Below are 20,906 nucleotides of genomic sequence, written 5' to 3' on the forward strand. Positions count from 1 at the left end.
TTGCCATCTATGGCAGCTAAGCGACAGCTAGCAGTCCACAAGTGAGAAACAAATGGATCTGGTTTTAAAATTTGTGTCCATTTGCATTACATAACAACGATTCCTCCACAATACATTTCCATTAATTTCCACAGAAAAACCCAAACATAACTAACTTTCACTTTCATGGAAAGCCTTTTAGTGACATCCAACAGGAAGATCCAGGTTGAAATGGCGAAGGGGTCTTTTGTGATAATTGTGGGTCTAACTGTAGGATGGTCTATTGATTGTCTAAAATCAGAATACTCAGCCAACTTCTTACAACCAAGTGTTCTTGTCTCACTGATTCACTCTCAAATTGCAAATATGTTATTTAGGGCTGCTTAAAAGGAAAGTTGCTAGCGAGCAAAATGACCTGAGCTCGGTAAGAAGTTCACCCAAGTTCATTTGCATGATCGGAGATGCCTCTGGTGCACCTTTTTTGATGATGAAGTCAACAGGACTTACTAATGAGTTACTTCATAATGACCTTACCTCCCATATATGGGATTGGGCACACTTTTGTGATAATCCAAACTAGGATGATGGGGAACTAACAAGGGTTAAAGCTGTCACAGAGGCATTGTGGAACATGGACTACCATTCATGTTCCTCGGGAGGATGGCTATATGGTCATGTCTTGCATGGACACAGCTTCTCAGGCCATATTTTCTACCTTCCACTTTGGCCAATTTATTCAACTAGCAGGAGCCTGATGAAGGGGTGGGCAGCCAAAGATTAACCGATGTCCTTGATTAGTTAGGCTTCCTTTTTTGTTTAAGGGAGGCATGGCTCATCTTGGGCTCATCCACATTTTCTAGATTGCTTTCCTTGATTCCTTCGAAGAGGGGTGGAAACTGTGTTGGTGGGAACACAACAGACCCCTTCAAGTAAGGAATTCATTCAAGCCTGTTTGCCAACTAAATTAGCAAAGCTCAGGCTTAAACTTCAAGCTTGATTTATTAATAGTCAATCTCAAGCAACACCAGTTCCAGTAATGGAGACAAATGAGAAACTTAACTATGAAGACACTCGTGATCAGGATGAATTTAAAGCATGTTACGAAAGCGAATTGAACAAGCCCTTGTCAGTACAGGGCACCGATTTGATTTTATCAGAGACAGCAGTGAAGAATGACGCATAGCCGTTTCAAAAGCTCGATGAAACCTAGTGAAAAAAAAGAAGAATAAACAAATAATCAAGCCAAGCTTCAATAGACAACGTTAGGTTTTACAACAATTTAGCTCAATCCAAAATACCCAATAGGGCCAATACATGATCAGACCCAATACCCAGCTCAACTTGGCTGGGTCTTAGTCCTAATCTGGTAGTATCTTTTGCTTGAATAACAAAGACTGGAAACATGAAAAAAAAAATCAGATTGCAAATTTCTTCAATTTTGTTTGCATAAAATCCAATTCCAGAGGTGTAAACCCAGGAAACTTTCATTTCTTACCTCAAGAAGCCATACTCTCATCTTGGATTAGAAAGAACTGATGCTTCAACTGCAGAAGAAACACAGTTGTTGGCTACAGAAGTAGGAGTTATTGCATGAAAAAACTTGAAGGTGATGCTCGGTTCCACCTCCAGTACTCCCTCCAAAACCTTCACAACAACTGACATGGAAGGCCTCCTGGTTGGATCGTCCTGCAAACACCAAGCCCCAATCCTTATCATCCTCACCACTTCTTCGTGATTTTGCATGTCCTGATTCCGATTTTCCACAATCTCAATCAGGCGGTCCTCCTCTGCCTTCTTCTGCAACAATCTAAGCATATGAAAACTGGATTCTGAATGATTGCGATCAACATTTTTCCTTCCACTAACTATTTCGAGGAGGACTATACCAAAGCTATAAATGTCAGCTTTCACAGAGATTTTTGAGTCCCTCAACTCTGGAGCCAGATACCCAGGAGTTCCTCTCATTTTTGAATGGACTTGGTTCTCATCCCTGTCTATTAGCTTAGATAACCCAAAATCGGAAACTTTGGCATTGAAATTTTCATCCAAGAGAATGTTCTGCGGCTTTATGTCCAGATGAACTATTCTCTGTCGGCATTCTTCATGAAGATAAGCCAGGCCTTTGGCTATGTCAAGTACAATCTTCTTTCGGGTTTGCCAATCGAGACAAGGCCTCTGGCCATCATAGAAAATCCAATTTTCCAGAGATCCATTACTCATATATTCATAAACTAAAAGCCTGTTTGATTTTTCAGCACAAAATCCAATCAGCCTTACAAGATTAAAATGGTGTATGCTCCCTATTGTCTCAACTTCTGCTAAGAACTCTCTCATCCCTTGGCTCATTTTGTCCAGCCGCTTTACTGCAATTCTAGTGCCATCTGCTAGCATTCCTTTGAAGACAGAACCGAATCCCCCCTGGCCAAGTCTCTCCTTGAAATCTTCTGTTGCCAACCTTATGTCTTCATATGGGAGCCTCACAAGCATTCCTGGAACATGGACTTGAACGATATAACCTCCATCCTCTTTGGAATTACTCTTCCGCAGCATCACCAAGTATATAAAAATTGCAAGACAAATAATGAAAATGACACCTGCACTAGATCCAGCTACTATTGCTGCTAAATTTCTTTTATTTCTTGGTGGTGCGTCAAAGGGAATCTGTACCTTAATGAATGTAGCAGATGAGAAATTGTTGTGGGGGATATGCTCTTCTCTCAGCGACAAGATTTTAGATGGCATGAAACAATACCCATCTGAAGTATTCTTCTCGTACCTGAAAAAGGCCCCACTACAAGAACACTTCTGCAGACAGGCTTGTTTGCACTCTTCCATATCCTTGATATTTGGAGATGCAGCATCTAGATCAATAACGTTGAAGTAGGTTGCATTTTTTATTTCCATTAGATGATGCTGGTCCAGTGAAGGTCCGCATGACAATGCAGTTATTCTAGAGCAACCATGATCAGGCAATTGAGACTGAGTTTCAATGAAGTACCGAACCCCATCATGGTCTTCAGGACAGCTACATTGCCCTTCTCTGCATACCCCATATTCCCCACAGTGGAGAGGATGCTGGCACACACCCAGATCTACTGTAATCAAATCGACAATCGTTCTGAACCCGTTTCCGCTACTTAGTTGATATCTTCTTAGATGCCCATCACCCTCAAGTTTTATGAATTCAATGGTAGAATAAAGTAGAAATTCATATGGAGTTCTTCCAGATGTTACTTGAGACGCTTCCATGTTCACTAGGAACCCATCTTGTTGAAGCTCTGCATAATTTGATCCAGTACTGTTGCTTAGCTTTTTGTCTGGCACCAACTGATAATACATCAATGTTTCGGCCTGATCATCTTGGACAAAAACAGCAAAGCCATCCTTAGCTGTTAATGTAGCATAGTATGGTCCAAGGCTCCAATTGGTGGAAGAGGAACTTGCGATCAGTTTTTGACCTTCATATAATCGCTGCCCAACTAGCAATGAGTCAACAGGGTGGTCGAATGACTGCCAGACCATGGCTCTTTCACTGTCAAAGAGAACAAGATTTCCTGCTTCTGTAATATTCATTCCTAGTATGGAGTTACCGGATATATCTGTTGACCACACCTTGGTGCCATCTGAATCTTGTAGCACTAGCCCTCCTTCTCCTGTCAGTTCCAGGATCGCATCCTCTTTAACTGGATAGTCTCTATTTGCTGACCAAACCAAACTGGAAGTGTTATCTCCAACTACGACGACTGAGAACAAGTAAGAGCTGCAGGTTCCAATACAGTAGAAACCACAAACAAAACCAATACTGTCCTTCTGCCTTGAGAGGACTCCTCTCACTGTTGAATCACCAGGATATGTGATCATATTGATTGAATTGTTGTTGTACCATGTTGGAGACAGGCTTGAATTAAGATAGAAAGCACTGTCCGACATTGAAATTGGCTGACCTGTCACGAATGAGATGGGTGCACAACTTCCAAAGCAAGCACTAGTAAGAATGATAAGGATCAAACACAAGAAGGGAACAGCCATAATATAAAAAGATGGAGTCTACTTTCACTACGTTTTATCTTCTTTTCTAACAGAATACTTGCAGGTTTAACTAATAGAGGGCAGAAAGGTTCAAGACAAGATTTGGAAAAGAATACACTGAAAATAATACTAGTAAAAAAATAAGCAAATGAAGCAAGCGGATCATATGTATTTGACAGAAGTGTTCAAAACCTAGCTATACATTTCATGGGTAAACTCTTGCTGCTCTTATGTGTGGATGATTCATTAGAGAAAAGAAAGGGGAGAGAGAAATGGCGAGCATAAAGATTCCAGTCAATGTAAGTCATTGCTAGGAAGACTCCATAAATTATTTGAAGTAAAGGCGTCAGCCCTGCTACATTAGGTGGAAATTGACCATTGACCTACTTTTTCTTCCTTTAGAAGTTCTAAATTTGCTACCCATATGGACCTAATCTTCCCCATACCTGCCACAACCCTCAAGACACTTTAACAAGAGGATAGCAACTGGACCTGCATATACATATGAAGTACAAATGATCAAGCACAATTCCTCCTACCAACTGATTTCTGTCTAATTTATTCTTATCTCATTAAAAGAACCAAGCTTTGCTGATAAAAACCATCAATACAGCGCAGAGAAAAATTCATTCAAGTTTTGATGTAGGACAACCCTAGGATGGTTGCCTACAATCAAATAGATGGGCTAGAGTTTCTATTTTTTAGGGTTTAAGGAGAGGAGTAAGGGATCAAGTTGATTGTAGAGAAAAACAAAATAAAAAAAATATAGAGAAAGAAGATACAAAGAAGATGAGATAGAAAATTGAATAAGCACTTGTAAGTATGATGTGATCAATAATTTGATTTCAAAAGTGGTTGTAGTGAACACTGCTATCACAATCTGGAAATATAACAAAATCAGATCATAAATGTCATTTGGTTTAATTCAGTGATGAAGGAATAAATAGAATTTCTTTTCTTTTTACCTTAAAAGATCATTCTCTCATCTTGGCTTAGGAAGAACAGATACTTCTACAGGAGTAGAAACTCAAGCAGTGGCTATAAAAAGGAACTAGTGCATGAGTGACACTTATATCTGATGGTGGGTTCCGCCTCCATTACTCCAGCCAGAACCTTCACAGCAACTGACATGGGTGGTCTTCTGGTATGGTCATCCAGCAAACACCAATCTCCAACCCTGATCATCCTCAGCATTTCTCCAAGATTTTGCATGCCATCCAAGTTCTCCAAACATCAACACTAAGCATATTTAAGCTAGATTCGAACTGAGTGCAATCCAAAGTTTCATTCCACTAACTATTCCAAGAAAGATAACTCCAAAGCTTTAAATGACAACTTTCATTGTGATTTTTTATTCCCATCACTCTGGAGCAAGATACCCCAGAAGTTCCTCTCATTGTGAAGGCACTTGGCTCTCATCTGTGTCTATTAGCTTAGATAACCCAAACCGAGAGTATGGTCTGCAGCTTTATATCCAGATGTACCGTTCTCTGTCAGCCATTTTCATAAGGATAGGCCAATCCTTTGGCTATGTCAAGTATAATATTTTTTCTGGTTTTGCCAATCAAGACAGGCTTCTGGCTGCTATAGAAAATCCAATTGTCAAAAGCAACATTGTTCACGCATTCATAAACTAAAGACTCAGTGATTTTTCTGCACAAAATCCTATCAACCTTACAAAATTGAGATGGTGTATGCTTCCTACTGTCTCAACTTCTACAAACTCCTGCATCCTTTCACCCAACCTCTTTGGCGCAATCTAGTGCATCTTCTACAATTCCTTTGAAAGCAGAGACAAATCCCTCACCATCAAGTCTCTCCTTGGATTCCGCTGTTGCGACCTTTAGATCTTAATATGAAAACATCAAAGGCATTCCCAGAACCACAACTTGATTGGTTTAGCCATCCCCATCCTTCTTCCCCCTTAGACTTCTGCAGTATCACTAAGTGTATAACAATTATAAGATTAGCCATGAAAAGATCACCATTGTCACTGATTTCTTTGAAGAGAAAGTTGGGTGGGAAAATCTCTGGTATATTTCCTTCCACTGGCACAGGGCTTGATGCCAAAAAAGAATTTGTTGGTTTGTACCTTGATCAATGACACTGATGTGAAATTTTAATTTGCTTTATGCTTTCTCTTATCACAAAAATTCCAGATGGCATAAAAAAATCTCCATCTAGGACATACAAATCATACCTTAGAAACTGCCACCACAAGAACAATCCTACAGAGAGGTTTATTTGCATGCTTCTATATCCTTCATATCTGGAAAAGCAGGACTTGGATCATTATTTTTTACTTACCATGGTTATGATGAAGCATTTGGCCTTTCCAGGAAGGACTGACTTTAGAAAAGGACTCCCTGATTTCATAGCTTCAGATATAGTTTTTTTTTTTTTTTTCCTTTTTATGCCACTTCCATTATTTTCTGGTAACAGGACCGTTTGATAGTCAAACAAAACCTTAGCCACCCAATCACTGAAATTTCAGATAATACTTTTCTCACCAAAGATCCACTGTTAGGTTCCTGGAAATTATACTAGACTTCAAGGATGAGTTTGATACGTGGGAATAGGAATGGAAATAGGATAGAAATGGAGGGGACTCAAAATATTATATAAAAAAGAGAAGTCAAAATCCTAGTAAACATAGGATTTGATTTTCATAACAATAATTTTTTTATTCCTATTTTCATTCTAAAAAATAATCCAAATGTATGAATGAATAGGAGATGAAATTGATTTCCTATTCCCATTTTCTATTCCAGCATTCCAAGCATGACTTGACGGTCAATATTTTACAATATTCAGGTTCCTCTTACAGATTCAAGAGGGGCCATCATGAAGGTCTTTCTTGGGAAACCACATTTACTCATCTTCACTAGAGTTGTTCACTTAAAATCAGAAACAATAACAAGTACCCTGTTGCATTCAAAGCACAGGTATGAATTAATTCAGAACCGTAAAGAAAAAACAGCACCAACATCACACAAGTACAACAAGAAGTTCTTACAGAGAAACAAATAAAAAGATTCATCTTGTTCCTTTTCTGAATGGTTTCTGTGACAGGGAAAAATCAGAAGAAAATCATGTTATTTTAAATCAAATAGATAAAATTAATCCCATCAATTTCGAGGGCATTGTAATCTACAATTACCAATAATCACCACAAGAACATCTCCCATTTTTGAAATGATGAAACCTACTAGAATCTCGCACAATGATCTCTCTGTTTGATATCTCTGATATGTACTTAATAGCAACATGACAATCACTGCAGACACGCAAGTTCTTAATCACCCTTATTGGAGTACCAACAGGAGTGTAGAGAAGAGCAAAAGCAATTGCCAACTTTTCACTATGGTGCACCAAGCTGTATTCCTTGTCCTCAACATCCATGTCATGCAAAACAGAATCAATATCAGGCACATATCCACGCTTTTTCATCTCTGAAGTCAATTCTCTTAAATAAGAAGCAATCTCCACCAATTTTGGATGAGATTTATCCCCCATGCAGAATTGGTGTATCTGGTTCTTCACCTCCAACCAGCTTATACCTGGTTCCTTCTTCAACTTCCTATCTCTCATGGCTTTTCTCACATCTGAAACATCGTCCCACCTTTTATCAGAAGCATGGATGTTTGAAAGTAGCACATAAGGAACTGGATCCCTGGGATCAAGCCTAAAAACTTCTTCAGAAATCCTTCTTGCCATCTCTGTCTTCTTGTGGATTTTACATGCAGATAACAAAGTTTTCCATATAATAACATCTGCTTTAACCGGCATAGATCTTATCAAAGCCTCTGCTTCCTCCACACTTCCATACCGTCCCAGTAGATCAACCATACATGAATAGTGTTCTAGTCTAGGTTTCACTTCATACTTTTCAACCATCAAATCAAAGAACTCGATCCCTTTCTCTTTCAATCCACAGTGACTACAAGCATAAAGCAAGCTCAAGAATGTAACATCATTTGCCTCTAATTTTTCTTGCTCCATCTGATTAAACAAGTCAATGGCCTCCACTCCTCGCCCATGAAACCCATAAGCAGCAATCATCGAGCTCCAACAAACAACATCTCCATTTTCACATTCCAAGAAAACCTTCAATGAATCTTCCAAACACCCACATCTCGAATACATGCTAATTAAAGAACTAATCACTGAGACTATCAAACTCGCCCCAGCTTTAATTACTTCAGTATGGATCTGCTGGCCTTGTCCAAGAGTGGCCAATTCTGAACATGAACTGATTACACTCACAAATGTTATCTTATCCGGTCTAAAGCCTGCCAATTTCATCATATTATACTGATCCAAAACTTCCTCAGGATATCCATTTTGAGCTCTTCCCGCAATAAGCGTGTTCCAAGCAACCACATTTTGACTTGGCATTGCTCTAATTAGTCTTTCTCCCTCCCCCAAACTTCTGCATTTCATATACATATGAGCCAAGGAACTCACGACAACCAAATTAAACTCAAACCCACATTTCCTCACATAACCATGAACCTGCCGGCCCGCAACCAGTGCTCTCAACCCCGCACAACCCCGAAGAACACTCCCCAACGCAAACTCATCGGGTAAAAAACCCAACTCATGCATCCTCGAAAACAAACCCAAGCCCTCCTCATTGAACTCGAACTGTATCAAACCCGCAACCATGGCATTCCACGTAGCAACATTTCTTTCAGGCATTTCATCAAACATCTTCCGGGCAGTCACCCAATCACCGCTCCTAAAATAGCCATTTATCAAAATGTTACAAGACATGATATTCTTCCTGGGCATAACGCCAAACAATGTGATTGCAGTGTCTAATTGTCCGCATTTGGAGTAGAGGTTGAGGAGGTGATTGGAAATGAACTTGTCTGAGGAACACCCAGACGTGATTATCAAGGAATGGAGCTGTTTTCCTAGCGATAGTGAATTTTCTGAAATGCATGATTGGAGGAGGTGTGAGAAGAGAGATGGCTCCGACCATATATGAGAGCTGAATCTGTCAAAAGCTTGTTTGAGGTGGCCTTTGGAGCAGAGGTTGGTGAACTCGGCTGTCAGTTCAGAGCCAGAGGAAGGGTTTGTAGAGAAATGGCGCCTAGTGAGAGGCCCAAGGCAATACTTACCCATACAATTTGGGATGCCACATCAATTATTTAAACAAACACTATATGGGCGTTATGTTGGAGTGCTTGGTATCCTGGCAGGAGGATGGCGCCAGGGGTGGTTATCTGTGTTGTGTAAAGTGCTTGGTCCACTTTATGTGCCATATTTTAAACAAATTAGCCTTTCACCAACCTTTCTATCCTCACCTGTGCTTAATTTATGCCATACTTTCGACAAATGAGGGTGTGTTTGATAGTGATTGTATAAAATATTTTTACATTTTTTATGTTTTAATGACAAAAATTTTCAAATATTAGAACTATTATAAACGTTTTTTAAAATCATTACCAAACAGACTCTTAACCTTTTTAAACTTTCTATATTCACCTGTACCTAATTTATACAATATTTTAAAACTATATTTGATTCCCGCAAAATACTAATTAAAGAGGAAAAAATATTAAGGAAAATGGTTTTCTCATATTTAATTTTATTATAAAAAATACGGAAAAAAAAATCAAATATAAAAAAATTAATTAAAAATTTATATATTTTAAAATTATTTAATTTTTATATAATAAAAAAATAAGTAAAACGAGTTTGAAGAATTATATAGAAAAAACTTATTGATTTTAAATCTATTTTTTTACTTGTTTTCCTCTTTATTTTATTTCTTTCACATTTTCCTTAAAAATTTATGGGAATCAAACATAACCTAAACAAATTAGCATTTCATAAGCCTTTCTATAATTATCTATGCCATTTTAAGTTGATCATGCATTAAGATGAATGAAAGTTGAAACAACCTAATATACAAACAACGTTGCATTAAAGTATTTTAATATTTGCTTCCAATTAGCTGATCATGTAAGAAAGAACTAACTAGCAGTGACCTTCCTATGGCTATGAGGAAGGCAAGAGACAGCCATTTTTACCCCTTTGGAAATACTGTGTGATTGCTGTGGCAGGAGATGTTGTCAACTCTTCGATACCTGAACTTAAGCTTTGAAGATTTTAACTTCAGCTGGGGATTAACGACCTATTTGAGTTTACATCTGAACGGCTGGGAAAGCCGAACCGAAAACTTTCTCAATTCAAGAAGACTCAGTATCTATTTGAGCTTATAGCATTTCTAACTCAAATTAAGTTCCAAGATTTAGATTATGGGCCTTTTGGCATTCATGGATTCAAATTCGTAAGCATTCCTACTTACATATTTAGAAGAAAAAGAATACAGATATTATACACTGAACAACTAAAAGATGTATGGCCAAGTGTAAATGACAATTGCGGTATGATTTTCACTATTTATACAGTGACTGGAGATGGTACTGAAGCAGGGACACGATTTTCTGCAGGAATCTCAACAAACTCTGAGAGGATTGCCCGGAACTCATCCCCAGTCATTGTTTCTTTCTCAAGGAGGACTTCAACAATCTTGTCAATGGCCTCACGGTTGTTTCTTATGTGGGTCAATGCAATCTCGTATGCGTCATCTGAAATCCTCTTCACAGCAGTATCAATGTCTTCTGCAAGCTTTTCAGACATTGAATTCCTTGCCATCATTCTCATGATGACATCAGCACTCTGAGCCGAGGTGTCCATAAGCGACCATGGGCCGATGTCAGACATCCCAAACGTGGTCACCATCTGTTTGGCCAAACGAATTAATTAAACCCGTCAAATTCAGTTAAATTTGTCCAAGTAATAGGAGAGGGAAATTGTTATTTGTTAAGCAATTAGTTAAAAGAGTAAGCTAGGAATTTATGGATGTTGGAAAAGGTTGTTGCAAGCAATGTTATAAATCAGAATAGAACTCTGAAATTTCAATTCATTTCTGCTCCAGGCAATTGAAATTTCTAAGATCTTAAATCTTTTGTTTTGAGATTTTGGGATTATGGTGGTACTGTGTTTTGTATATGTTGAGAATAGAAACTGACAATGACATTTGCAGTTTAAATGTTACCAGCTGGAAGCAGATGGAGGAACTGTTTATTACCTGTTTGGCCAAACCAGTGATCTGCTGCAAATCACCAGCAGCACCTGTTGTCACCTCAGGCTCACCAAAGATCACTTCTTCAGCAGCTCTGCCACCAAGTCCGCCAACAATTCTTGCAAAGAGTTGCTGCTTTGAGATCAGGGTAGGGTCATCAGAAGGAATGAACCATGTAAGACCGCGTGCTTGACCACGAGGGATCAGGGTGACTTTCTGAACAGCATCGTGTCCTGGGGTCAAAGTTCTGCAAGAAAAGGAATCAAAGAAAAGAGTTCATAAGTTATTTGACAATGAATTTAGTTGTAAACTGTACATATGATTATAGGCATAAAACACATGGAGAAGACAGATAAAAGCATCTAACAAAAAGGATATTCATTAAGTCCCTAAGATAGAGATGAAAATGGTAAATTTCAAGTTCATAACCAAACTAGTTATTTCTGCCATCAGGATGTTCATAGAAAGATGAGAACATAGGAACTTTTTCTGGCAGAGTGTGTGCATGTGTGTGCACATATACAGGAAGAGGGAATAAATCTTTAAGATATTACTAAAAGGAATACAAAGACAAATCATGGGAAACATGAGAATAAATTGCTGCAGAAGCAAGGTGAGACTTGAGATGGCATTTTGAATAGCTTGAGTATGATCCAAGACCTAAACAAAAGGTCAGACAGGCAGATGTACCCCACAATTTATCAAACCACAGATGTTTTTAGAATCTTTTGTAGGGTCTGTTTTAACTATTTTTGTGCTTAGACCCTGAATATCATTAACACAGCAATGCTACTGTTTTACCTAACAACTTGAGCAAGTTGTCCCAACAAATGCATGGATTAACAAATCAAAGTTGAAAAAAATGTGGTAAAGTGAAACCTAAGTACCTACAATGATCAAACCTTGGTTTAAGAGAGCTTTATATAAATATATATATATATATATATATATATATATATATATATATATATATATATATATACAGAGAGAGAGAGAGATTTTTGTCCCTATTCGAACCTGAACCTGAAACCTCCCACAAACCATCCCCAACCTTTGTTTGGGGGGCTTTCCAAACACCAAAAGCAACTTCCAAGGATGTTGGCAAGAATCTCCAAACATGATCCCACAAAGTCCAAAGGTTTTATCCATGTTTTAGAAAAGTAGGAGATTCCTTTGGCTCAATAACAATGCAAAATTAGATTTGTATTTAATAAAAAATTTAAAAGGCCAAAATAAACCTCATTTTTCAAATAAAATTCCCAAGCACAAAAAACAACAAAAAATAACACTTCTGCATCTGATTCTTCTACTACTTAACAACACAAGTTAAAGATATTCCAAACAGCCACATAGCACATCAACTATCCCCCAGGAAAAAAATGCCTGGTCATCAAATCACATTGACAATAAGGTTGAATCAAGTGTGGAGAAAAGCAATTTTCAAGGTATAACCTGAAAAATTAGTTTTGAAGTAAAACTGCTGACCTTATCAAGAAGAATATCAACATGGAGAATGTCCAGAATAAGAAACAACATGGCATGATATTTTCACTTACCCACATATGGCATGACCAACTTCATGGTAAGCCACCAGACTCTTGCTCTTTCCATCTGTCATAACTGTTCCTTCCATTCCAGCCACAATCCTATCAATTGAATCATCAATCTCTTTAGATGTGATTGCTGTCTTCCCACGACGACCAGCCAATATAGCTGCCTCATTTAAGAGGTTTGCAAGATCTGCTCCACTAAAACCTGGAGTTCTCATGGCTATTACATCAAGAGACACATCTCCATCAAACTTCTTATTACCAGCATGAACCTTTAAGATCTCTGTCCTTCCCCGTATATCAGGAACATCAACAGTTACCTGCTCCAAAGATTTAACGTAAGTATTTCCCACTTATAATAAAAGATAAGGGCAAAAAACGATATATTCTCTATGCTTACCTGTCTGTCAAATCGTCCAGGCCTCAATAAGGCAGAGTCAAGAATGTCTGCCCTGTTAGTGGCTGCAATAACAATTATACCAGTGTTTCCTTCAAAACCATCCATTTCAGTCAAAAGCTGGTTAAGAGTTTGTTCCCTTTCATCATTTCCTCCTCCAATTCCAGTTCCTCTTTGGCGCCCAACAGCATCAATTTCATCAACAAATACAATGCAGGGAGCATTCTCCTTGGCCTTCTTGAAAAGATCACGGACTCTAGATGCACCAACACCAACAAACATCTCAACAAACTCAGAACCTGAGATAGAGAAAAATGGAACACCTGCTTCACCAGCAATTGCCTTAGCTAGCAGAGTCTTCCCAGTTCCTGGAGGGCCAACAAGAAGAACACCTTTAGGAATGCGAGCTCCAACTGCAGTGAATCTCTCGGGCTTTTTCAGAAACTCCACTACTTCCATGAAATCTTGTTTTGCTTCATCTACCCCAGCAACATCATCAAATGTTACACCAGTGTTTGGCTCCATTTGGAACTTGGCTTTTGATTGACCAAAGGCAAGGGGGAAGCCAGGCCCACCAGGGCCACCCATTCCTCCTGATGAACGCCTTGAGAGAAGGAAAAGGCCTCCAATTAAGATTAGTGGGAAAGCAAGGTTGCCAATCAAGTTGAATAACAGAGAACCTGAGTCCTCTTGAGCATTGTGTGCAGCAAAGTCAATGTTCTTTTCTCTGAATTTCTGAAGGAGCTCCTGGTTGAGTCCTGGGAGTTGCACACGAACTCGCTGCACCCGGTTACCCAACTCAGGAGAAACAGCTTCAACAATAGCTATGGTTCCATTCTCAAACAAATCTACTTTTTTTACCCTATCCTTGTCCAGATACTCCAAAAATCTAGAATATGACATCCTTGATGAGGAAACCCCTTGCTCCTCCGCATTAGCTTTTCCATTACCAAGTAAAGCAGGTACCCCAAGCCCCGCATTACCAAGCAAAAACTTGAGAAAGCCTCTCCTTCCCTCATGCTGTCTCTGGTCCAAAGATGCTTTTACAAAAACTGCTTTGGACACTTTACCCAATGATGGAAAGCTTGAGGATGGCAAAAGATGCCTACCATGGAATTCCTTGCTCAAACCTGGTTTAGTAATGCAGGTGGATAGACCATTTCCCACAAGGCAAGCTGATGATGCTGCCATCTGTGGTATAGTGCTGATTTACTTGTAGAACAAGATGGAAGCACTGAAAAATTAAATGTGTTAGAAGTGAATATGAAAATAAAATATATGTAGAACAAATCTCTAAAACCAGTTCCAAAATTTTAACAACACTCATGCAATGGTGACAAAGAAGACAAAAGGCATGGAAACCACTCCTAAAAGAATCTACAAAAATAAAATTTCCAAACTTCTATATCCAAACAAATAAGCAGCTTATAAGTGAACTAGTAACTGGTAGACAAGGAACTCTGCATCTGAATGAAAAAAATTAAATGTATAATTACCTCAGGAAAAACACTTCGATGAATTTTTATCATTTTTTTTTCAGTAAATGAGAATAGTATTAAAAGCACCAAAAAGGACACACCAAAGTACACACGATGTATACAACAGCTGCCAAAAAGCGCCAAAAAAAGGAAGAGAACTAAAAGCTACTCCCTCCCTCAAACTGAACCCAACCAATCAATGAAAATAACTTTGGACATCAATCTTTCACCTATAAAGAATTTGGTCCAAGTTAACAAGTTACACAAAAATAAGAATTTCAACCTTCGGACAAAGAGTTCCACATTCTCAAAAGATCTTCTGTTTCTCTCTTTTGATGAAATTTTTATCATAATAACAGAAGAAAAGATATCCAAAATGGCAAAATGCAATTAGAACAAAATTAAAAGAATACTACCAAATTTCCATCTATATTTTTATTAATCAAGCAAAATTTTCCACATAAAGTGATGCCAATAAAGAATTAGCTTAGAACCAAAAAAAAAAAAAAAAAAAGAGAGAAAAAAATGAAAAATGTCAAGAACAAATTATATGCCCTCTATTTGGCTAACCAGTGAACTAAGGAAACAAAAAAAGGTCACAAACTTTCTTCTGTTTAGTTTTTAAAAGAACCAAAAATTCAACTCTTGTTTTTGGCAGAAATTAAACTCAACCATATTAATGCAAAAGTACCACTGAAGCCTGTATTTTCATTTCTTCAGGAGCTGATATCAGACAAAAAGGTACCAGTTTCTTTTATATTTTTTACTCCTCTGCTTTCTCAGCAACCAAATAGAGCTAAAATATAGAAATAAACTGCATGTACCCATTTAAAAGAACAAACTCTATTTTACCCAAGTCCAAAATTCAAAGCTCAAAAACCCAGAAAATCATAAGAGCCAAAATTATAGATTTCAAAGAAAATTCAGAATCAACAATCTATGGTTCCACACAATTATAGTCTAAAATACACGAACCTACAGGCATCAATTCCCATTCCTCCAAAATCTTCATCGCCCCAAAATCATCAATACCAACACAATTAAAGAAAAAAATTGCAAACACACACACACACACACACACACACACACACACACCCCTCTCTAGGGTTTATGTTTCTTTTCCTCTGAATCCACGAATAAACAAATTTAAACACAATTCCAACAGAAACCCATCAACAAAACATCATTATAAAAATGAAACTGGACCAAATTAATGAATTGGGCAAATGAGAGCAGCCATAAAAATCGCCAACCAAGACATCACTGGTAACATTTCATTATAATTCCTCTCGTAAAAGAACAATGACTCATTAGAATATGGAAGAGCAGGCGAAGAGGGTGTACCTACGAGCAGAGGATTGTGATAGAATGAATAGAGTAAGAAGCTGGGAGAGGTGAAGCAACTGAAGACGGGAGAGCTGTGGGGGCGTTAGCTGTATTTTTAGAGGGAGTGGATGTGGTTTCTGGATGGCGTACGTGGCCTTCTTGCAATGGTCAGCTGCTGTACCACAACCTTTAACTTGTTTAGATATTTTTCTTAGGACTTCGAAAGATTTTGATGGCGTGTTTAGCAGGTTTTCCTGGCTCTGTTTGTTTGGACGGAATTTTTTTTTATTTTCAAAATACGTTTAGAAAAGGTAATCGTTCCACTTACAAGTCTTTTAGTTATGTTGTGAAATATAACGGACGTATTTATTTTCAAAAAATAGTTTTGAAAAATAGTTTATAAAAATTATTTAAAAAAAATATTATTTACTATTTTACAAAATAAAAGTTTCTAAATGTAACTTACTTTTAACTTATTTTTCATGATTTAAATGTATTTTTAAAATAATTTTTATATTTGATATTTTATTTTTAATTGTTTTTATATTTATGTGATTATTTTTAAAACAGTTTTCAAATATTAAAGGAAAACAATGTTAAAAAAATTATTAAGATTATATTTTTTGTTTTTAAGGATAAAAAATTAAAAATAATTTTTTAATTATTAAACATATTTTTTATTTTTTTTATTTTAGAGAAAAAAAACTAATAGCCAAATAAAATTTAAATAATTTAATAAATATATAAATATATATATAATATAAAAAATAAAATTAAGATATATATAAAATAAGATTTAAAATAATAAGATCCTTTTATATATATATATATATATATATATATTCCCATGAAAAAACCATTTCTCACCATTGGAAATTACCTCTTCTTCCAAAGACAACATTGATTCTTCTTCCTTGTTAAATTAAATAGAATTTTAAAACTTTAAGTATTTTTATTAAAAAAAGAATTCAAGAATTTAAAAAAGAGTTTAATATTTAAGGGAGGAAACTATATTTTATAGAAAAAAAAAATTTATGAGAAAATACAAAAAAAAAAAAGTGGATAATATTTTTCTTTATGTTTGGATAAAAACAAAATATATAAAAATTTGAGTGTAAATACCAAAATAATGAAGATGAATGAGCTTTCAATTCTTATGTCATTTTTATGGGGGAGTATAAGTGGCATATGTACATGAACAAAAATTGTAGTAAAAAAATGTACAAATAGGAAAGATTAAGGAGTGATTTAGGGGAGGAATAATAGGAGAAGAATCACTTGGATTAAGAGAAGTTGACTATTACATAGTTTACTCCTTTAGTTTTGTTATGTGATACTCTCCTTAAGGTTGGATCGGAAAAGCTTATCATGCCCAATTTGTCAGGAAGACATTGAAGGTTCTCACTAGCCAAGAGATTGATGAAGATATTGATAGTCTACTTCATCAAAGGAATATATGTTGTTTTGACTAATTATTGTTGAATTTTCTTAAGAATAAAATAATAATCTAATTCAATATGCTTAGTTCGCTCATGAAAACGGGATTGATGATGATATTGATAGTTGCTCGATTATCATAATACAAGATTGCTAAACTATAGAAATGGATCCTCAAGTAGCTGGTAAAAACTTTAACTATTGAAACACACAAATGACTTGATTTGTGACTTTGTACTCAAATTTAGTAAATATTGAGAAACATTACTTTACTTTTTGGTTTTCCATGAGATAAGAATAGCACAAAAAAAAAGTTTAGTATTCACTTGTAGATCTACAAGTAATAAGATAACCTCCTTAGTTAGAGTTAGCATAGGCAATCAAATTCAATGGACTTGAAGCGGCTAGCAAAATTCCTTGATTAGGTTATGCACTTAAGTAGGCAAAACTCATAAGCCTACATCAATGTGTAGCTTTTTAGGAGCTTCTATGAATTGATTGAGGATCTCAACAAGAAGGATATTTGGTCTAGTAAGGCCAAGTGAATTAAAAGACTGTAAGGCAACACTAAATGGTTCCATCAAATAAAAGATCTCCATCATCAATGTCAAGTTTTATATTTTGCTCTATTAGTGATCTTGTAAAATCAACACCCCAACATTCCCATATCATGTAAAATGTCCAAACAATATCATCATTGACATAGAATTTGATGAGCAGGCAACCTTAATACCAAGATAGTAGCATTGCCATTGAGTAACTTATAATAGTATTGTCATTGAGTAACTTATTTGACAATTGTATTTCCTCTGCATTAATTATCACCTAATAAGGATGTATTATTACTACAATTAAAATAATTTTTCTTATCTTAACTTTCTTAGTAATACTCCACAAATAATCTCAAGGCATTCTCCAATACCCACTACCCAGCTCATACCAATGCAACAATTGACCCTTAAGATTCAAATATCAGTAACCATTCATGCACACACTACCTCTCTAATTCAACTTCCTAAGTGTAAAGGCTTGTTGCCTAACAAGTTACCAAGTCACATGTATTAAGAAATAAATTATAAAATTTGCAATCAATCATGCAAAAAGCAAAACAACATGATCATTTTGGCCCTTGAGAAAATGAAAGAGATATTACAATGATATAACTTTCATTGTCAAAACTAAAACATGATAAAACAATTTTAATTAAAAAATTTGAAAATGACTTTCATTTTCAAAACTGAAACAACATAAACTAATTAAAAAAACTTGACAATAACTCTCAAAGGGATGTTAGGAATTCCAATATTTTTCAAATAATGAAATACTATTCGACATACACTTGTAGGTTAGACATGATGTCTTATGAGAATCAAGATGCAAGTAGTTGGCTAATTGGTGAAAGCAAAAAAGAAGCATATCAAGGGTCAAGGGGTCAACTATCAATATTGATCGAAAAGCATTGTAGCATATATTCAGAATCAATATGGAGTTTAACCTAGTTATGATAGGGCATGGAGAGCAGAGAACTTACTCTAGGTTCTTTTAGTGGATCACCCGAGTAATTCATGGTGCTTTGCCATCTTATTGCTATGTTTTAAAGCAAAAAAATTCTTGATAGCATTACTGATATAGTTACTAATTGTGATAATCAATTCAAATATTTTTTATATTTATTGGTACAATTCTTATTTAGTTTCACACATCACTAAGACTTATGGTTGTAATTGATGGAACATTTTTTAAAGCAAAGTACTTAGGAAGTTTGTTTAATGTAGCATGTAAAGACAACGACAATTAGATAGACCCCTTAGCCTTTAGGATTGATGATTCAGAAAATGATGCTTCTTAGGAGTGGTTTCTAACAAAATTGCATGATGCAATTAAACACAATGATTTATTTATGATATCATATCGTCATTGTAGCATTAAGAAAGTAGTATTTAAAGTATTTCCACATGAAAAACACAATGTCTACATTTATCACATTAGACAAAACTTGAAGACAAAGTTTAAAAATCCTATAATTTAGAAGTTGTTCTATGATATTACCCATACTTATCATATTTTAGAGTTTAATGTTATATTTAGACAACTAGAGATGATTTACCCAAGAGCAACAAGATACCAAATGGGTGTAGGAGTTGATTGGTGGACTCATTCACACTATTCACTAGGGAAATATATAGTATCATGACCATAAGGATGGTTGAAAACCTTAATGCTAAATTGAAATATGCTAAATATCTTCTAGTTTTGCAATTGGTTGAAGAATTGAGAAACTTTAAAAATGGTTTGCAACTCATCAATAACAAGCAATATCAATATCAACTGAACTTACCATGTGGGTTGATGGAAAACTTCGTTCAAAGTATAATGTGTTATCAATATATTAGGTGAAATCTATCAACTCGAAGAAGTGTAATATTAAATATGTTGGCATAAGTGCTCAAGTGAATTTAGACACTCATTCATGCACATGTTAACAATTTGATCTTGATCATATTTCATGCGCACATACTATTGTTGTTTGTAGATATTATAACATTTTCATGTTACACTTTGCGCTCTTAGTATTTTACTACTAAAATACTATTTTCTTCATAATTGAAGTTTATTTATCCAATTGGAAATGTGATAGATTGAATAATATATGATCACATTCGTAACAAAGTTGTGTTACCACCTAAAATAAGGCGGCTAATGGGAAGACCAAGGAAAGTAAGAATCCTTTCTAGTGGAGAAGGCAAACGCACATCTTGTTGTAGTCAATGTAGTCAATATGTTCATAATCGGGGAACATACGAACGACCAATTCCATGAGATCATTACAACTTTGGCATCCTATGAATTGACATGAAAAAAATTATAATAGTGATTTTTTTTTAGTACTCATGTGAATGAAAATATAAGTTTTTTTTTTTTTTTTGTATAAGGTGATAAATAAACACATATATAGATGATAATTGTAATAAAGCTCTCTTTTTTTGGACACGTACAAATGGAAATATAAAGTACCTTTTTTTATATTGTGATGAGACATGTATAAAACATGAATGAAATTGCATGTTTATTCTCAAACTATGGACTAACCTATCCTCAAGTTTGTTGACATTGAATTTAATAGTAGTTAAGTTTAGGTTTTATCTGAAGATTATGGACTTAACCACCTTCGAGTTTGTATATGAAACAAATTGACAATAGTTAAATTCACGTTAAAATATAAACTATAGACATAACTTTTTATGAGTATGTACAAAATCAACTTCCATATTAAATATGATAACTTTGGAATAGACTTGGACTTAACATCTTTCAAGGTTGTTGACCGTCAACTTGATAGTAGTTAAGTTTAGGTTCTATCTAAAGGCTATGAACTTAACTACCATTCACATTTGTATATGAAAAAACTTGACAAGAGTTAAGTTCAAGTTAAAATGTCAATTGTGGAGATAAATTCCTATGAGTATGTGCAAAAATAAGTCCATATTAAATATGATAACTTTAGAATAAACTTATACTTAACATCTTTCAAGTTTGTTCATAGGTAACTTGATAGTAGTTACGTTTAAGTTTTATGTGAAAACTATGGACTTAATTATTTTCAAGTTTGT

General features: G+C 35.7%; 3 protein-coding genes across 3 annotated transcripts; all 3 read right to left on the bottom strand.

The window, feature by feature from the left end:
- Nucleotides 1–98: 98 nt before the first annotated feature.
- Nucleotides 99–3,813, bottom strand: LOC117927159 (G-type lectin S-receptor-like serine/threonine-protein kinase SD2-5). The gene is made up of 2 exons (XM_034846577.1): nt 1,475–3,813; nt 99–1,185 (listed from the first exon to the last, which is right to left on the bottom strand). The coding sequence occupies exon 1, from the start codon at nt 3,550–3,552 to the stop codon at nt 1,492–1,494; it is 2,061 nt and encodes a 686-aa protein (XP_034702468.1). The 5' UTR covers nt 3,553–3,813; the 3' UTR covers nt 99–1,185; nt 1,475–1,491.
- A 3,290-nt stretch (nt 3,814–7,103) lies between these two features.
- On the bottom strand, nt 7,104–9,197 carry LOC117926450 (pentatricopeptide repeat-containing protein At2g41080-like). Its single transcript, XM_034845545.1, has one exon. The coding sequence runs from the start codon at nt 9,136–9,138 to the stop codon at nt 7,165–7,167; it is 1,974 nt and encodes a 657-aa protein (XP_034701436.1). The 5' UTR covers nt 9,139–9,197; the 3' UTR covers nt 7,104–7,164.
- Nucleotides 9,198–10,251: 1,054 nt separating this feature from the next.
- LOC117926939 (ATP-dependent zinc metalloprotease FTSH 2, chloroplastic) lies at nt 10,252–15,981 on the bottom strand. The gene is made up of 5 exons (XM_034846272.1): nt 15,877–15,981; nt 13,058–14,288; nt 12,664–12,977; nt 11,114–11,354; nt 10,252–10,764 (listed from the first exon to the last, which is right to left on the bottom strand). Exons 2-5 carry the CDS (start codon nt 14,243–14,245, stop codon nt 10,423–10,425), a joined length of 2,085 nt encoding a protein of 694 aa, XP_034702163.1. The 5' UTR covers nt 14,246–14,288; nt 15,877–15,981; the 3' UTR covers nt 10,252–10,422.
- Nucleotides 15,982–20,906: the final 4,925 nt, after the last annotated feature.

This window comes from Vitis riparia, chromosome 12 (assembly GCF_004353265.1).
Source record: "Vitis riparia cultivar Riparia Gloire de Montpellier isolate 1030 chromosome 12, EGFV_Vit.rip_1.0, whole genome shotgun sequence".
Lineage (NCBI taxonomy): Eukaryota > Viridiplantae > Streptophyta > Magnoliopsida > Vitales > Vitaceae > Vitis > Vitis riparia.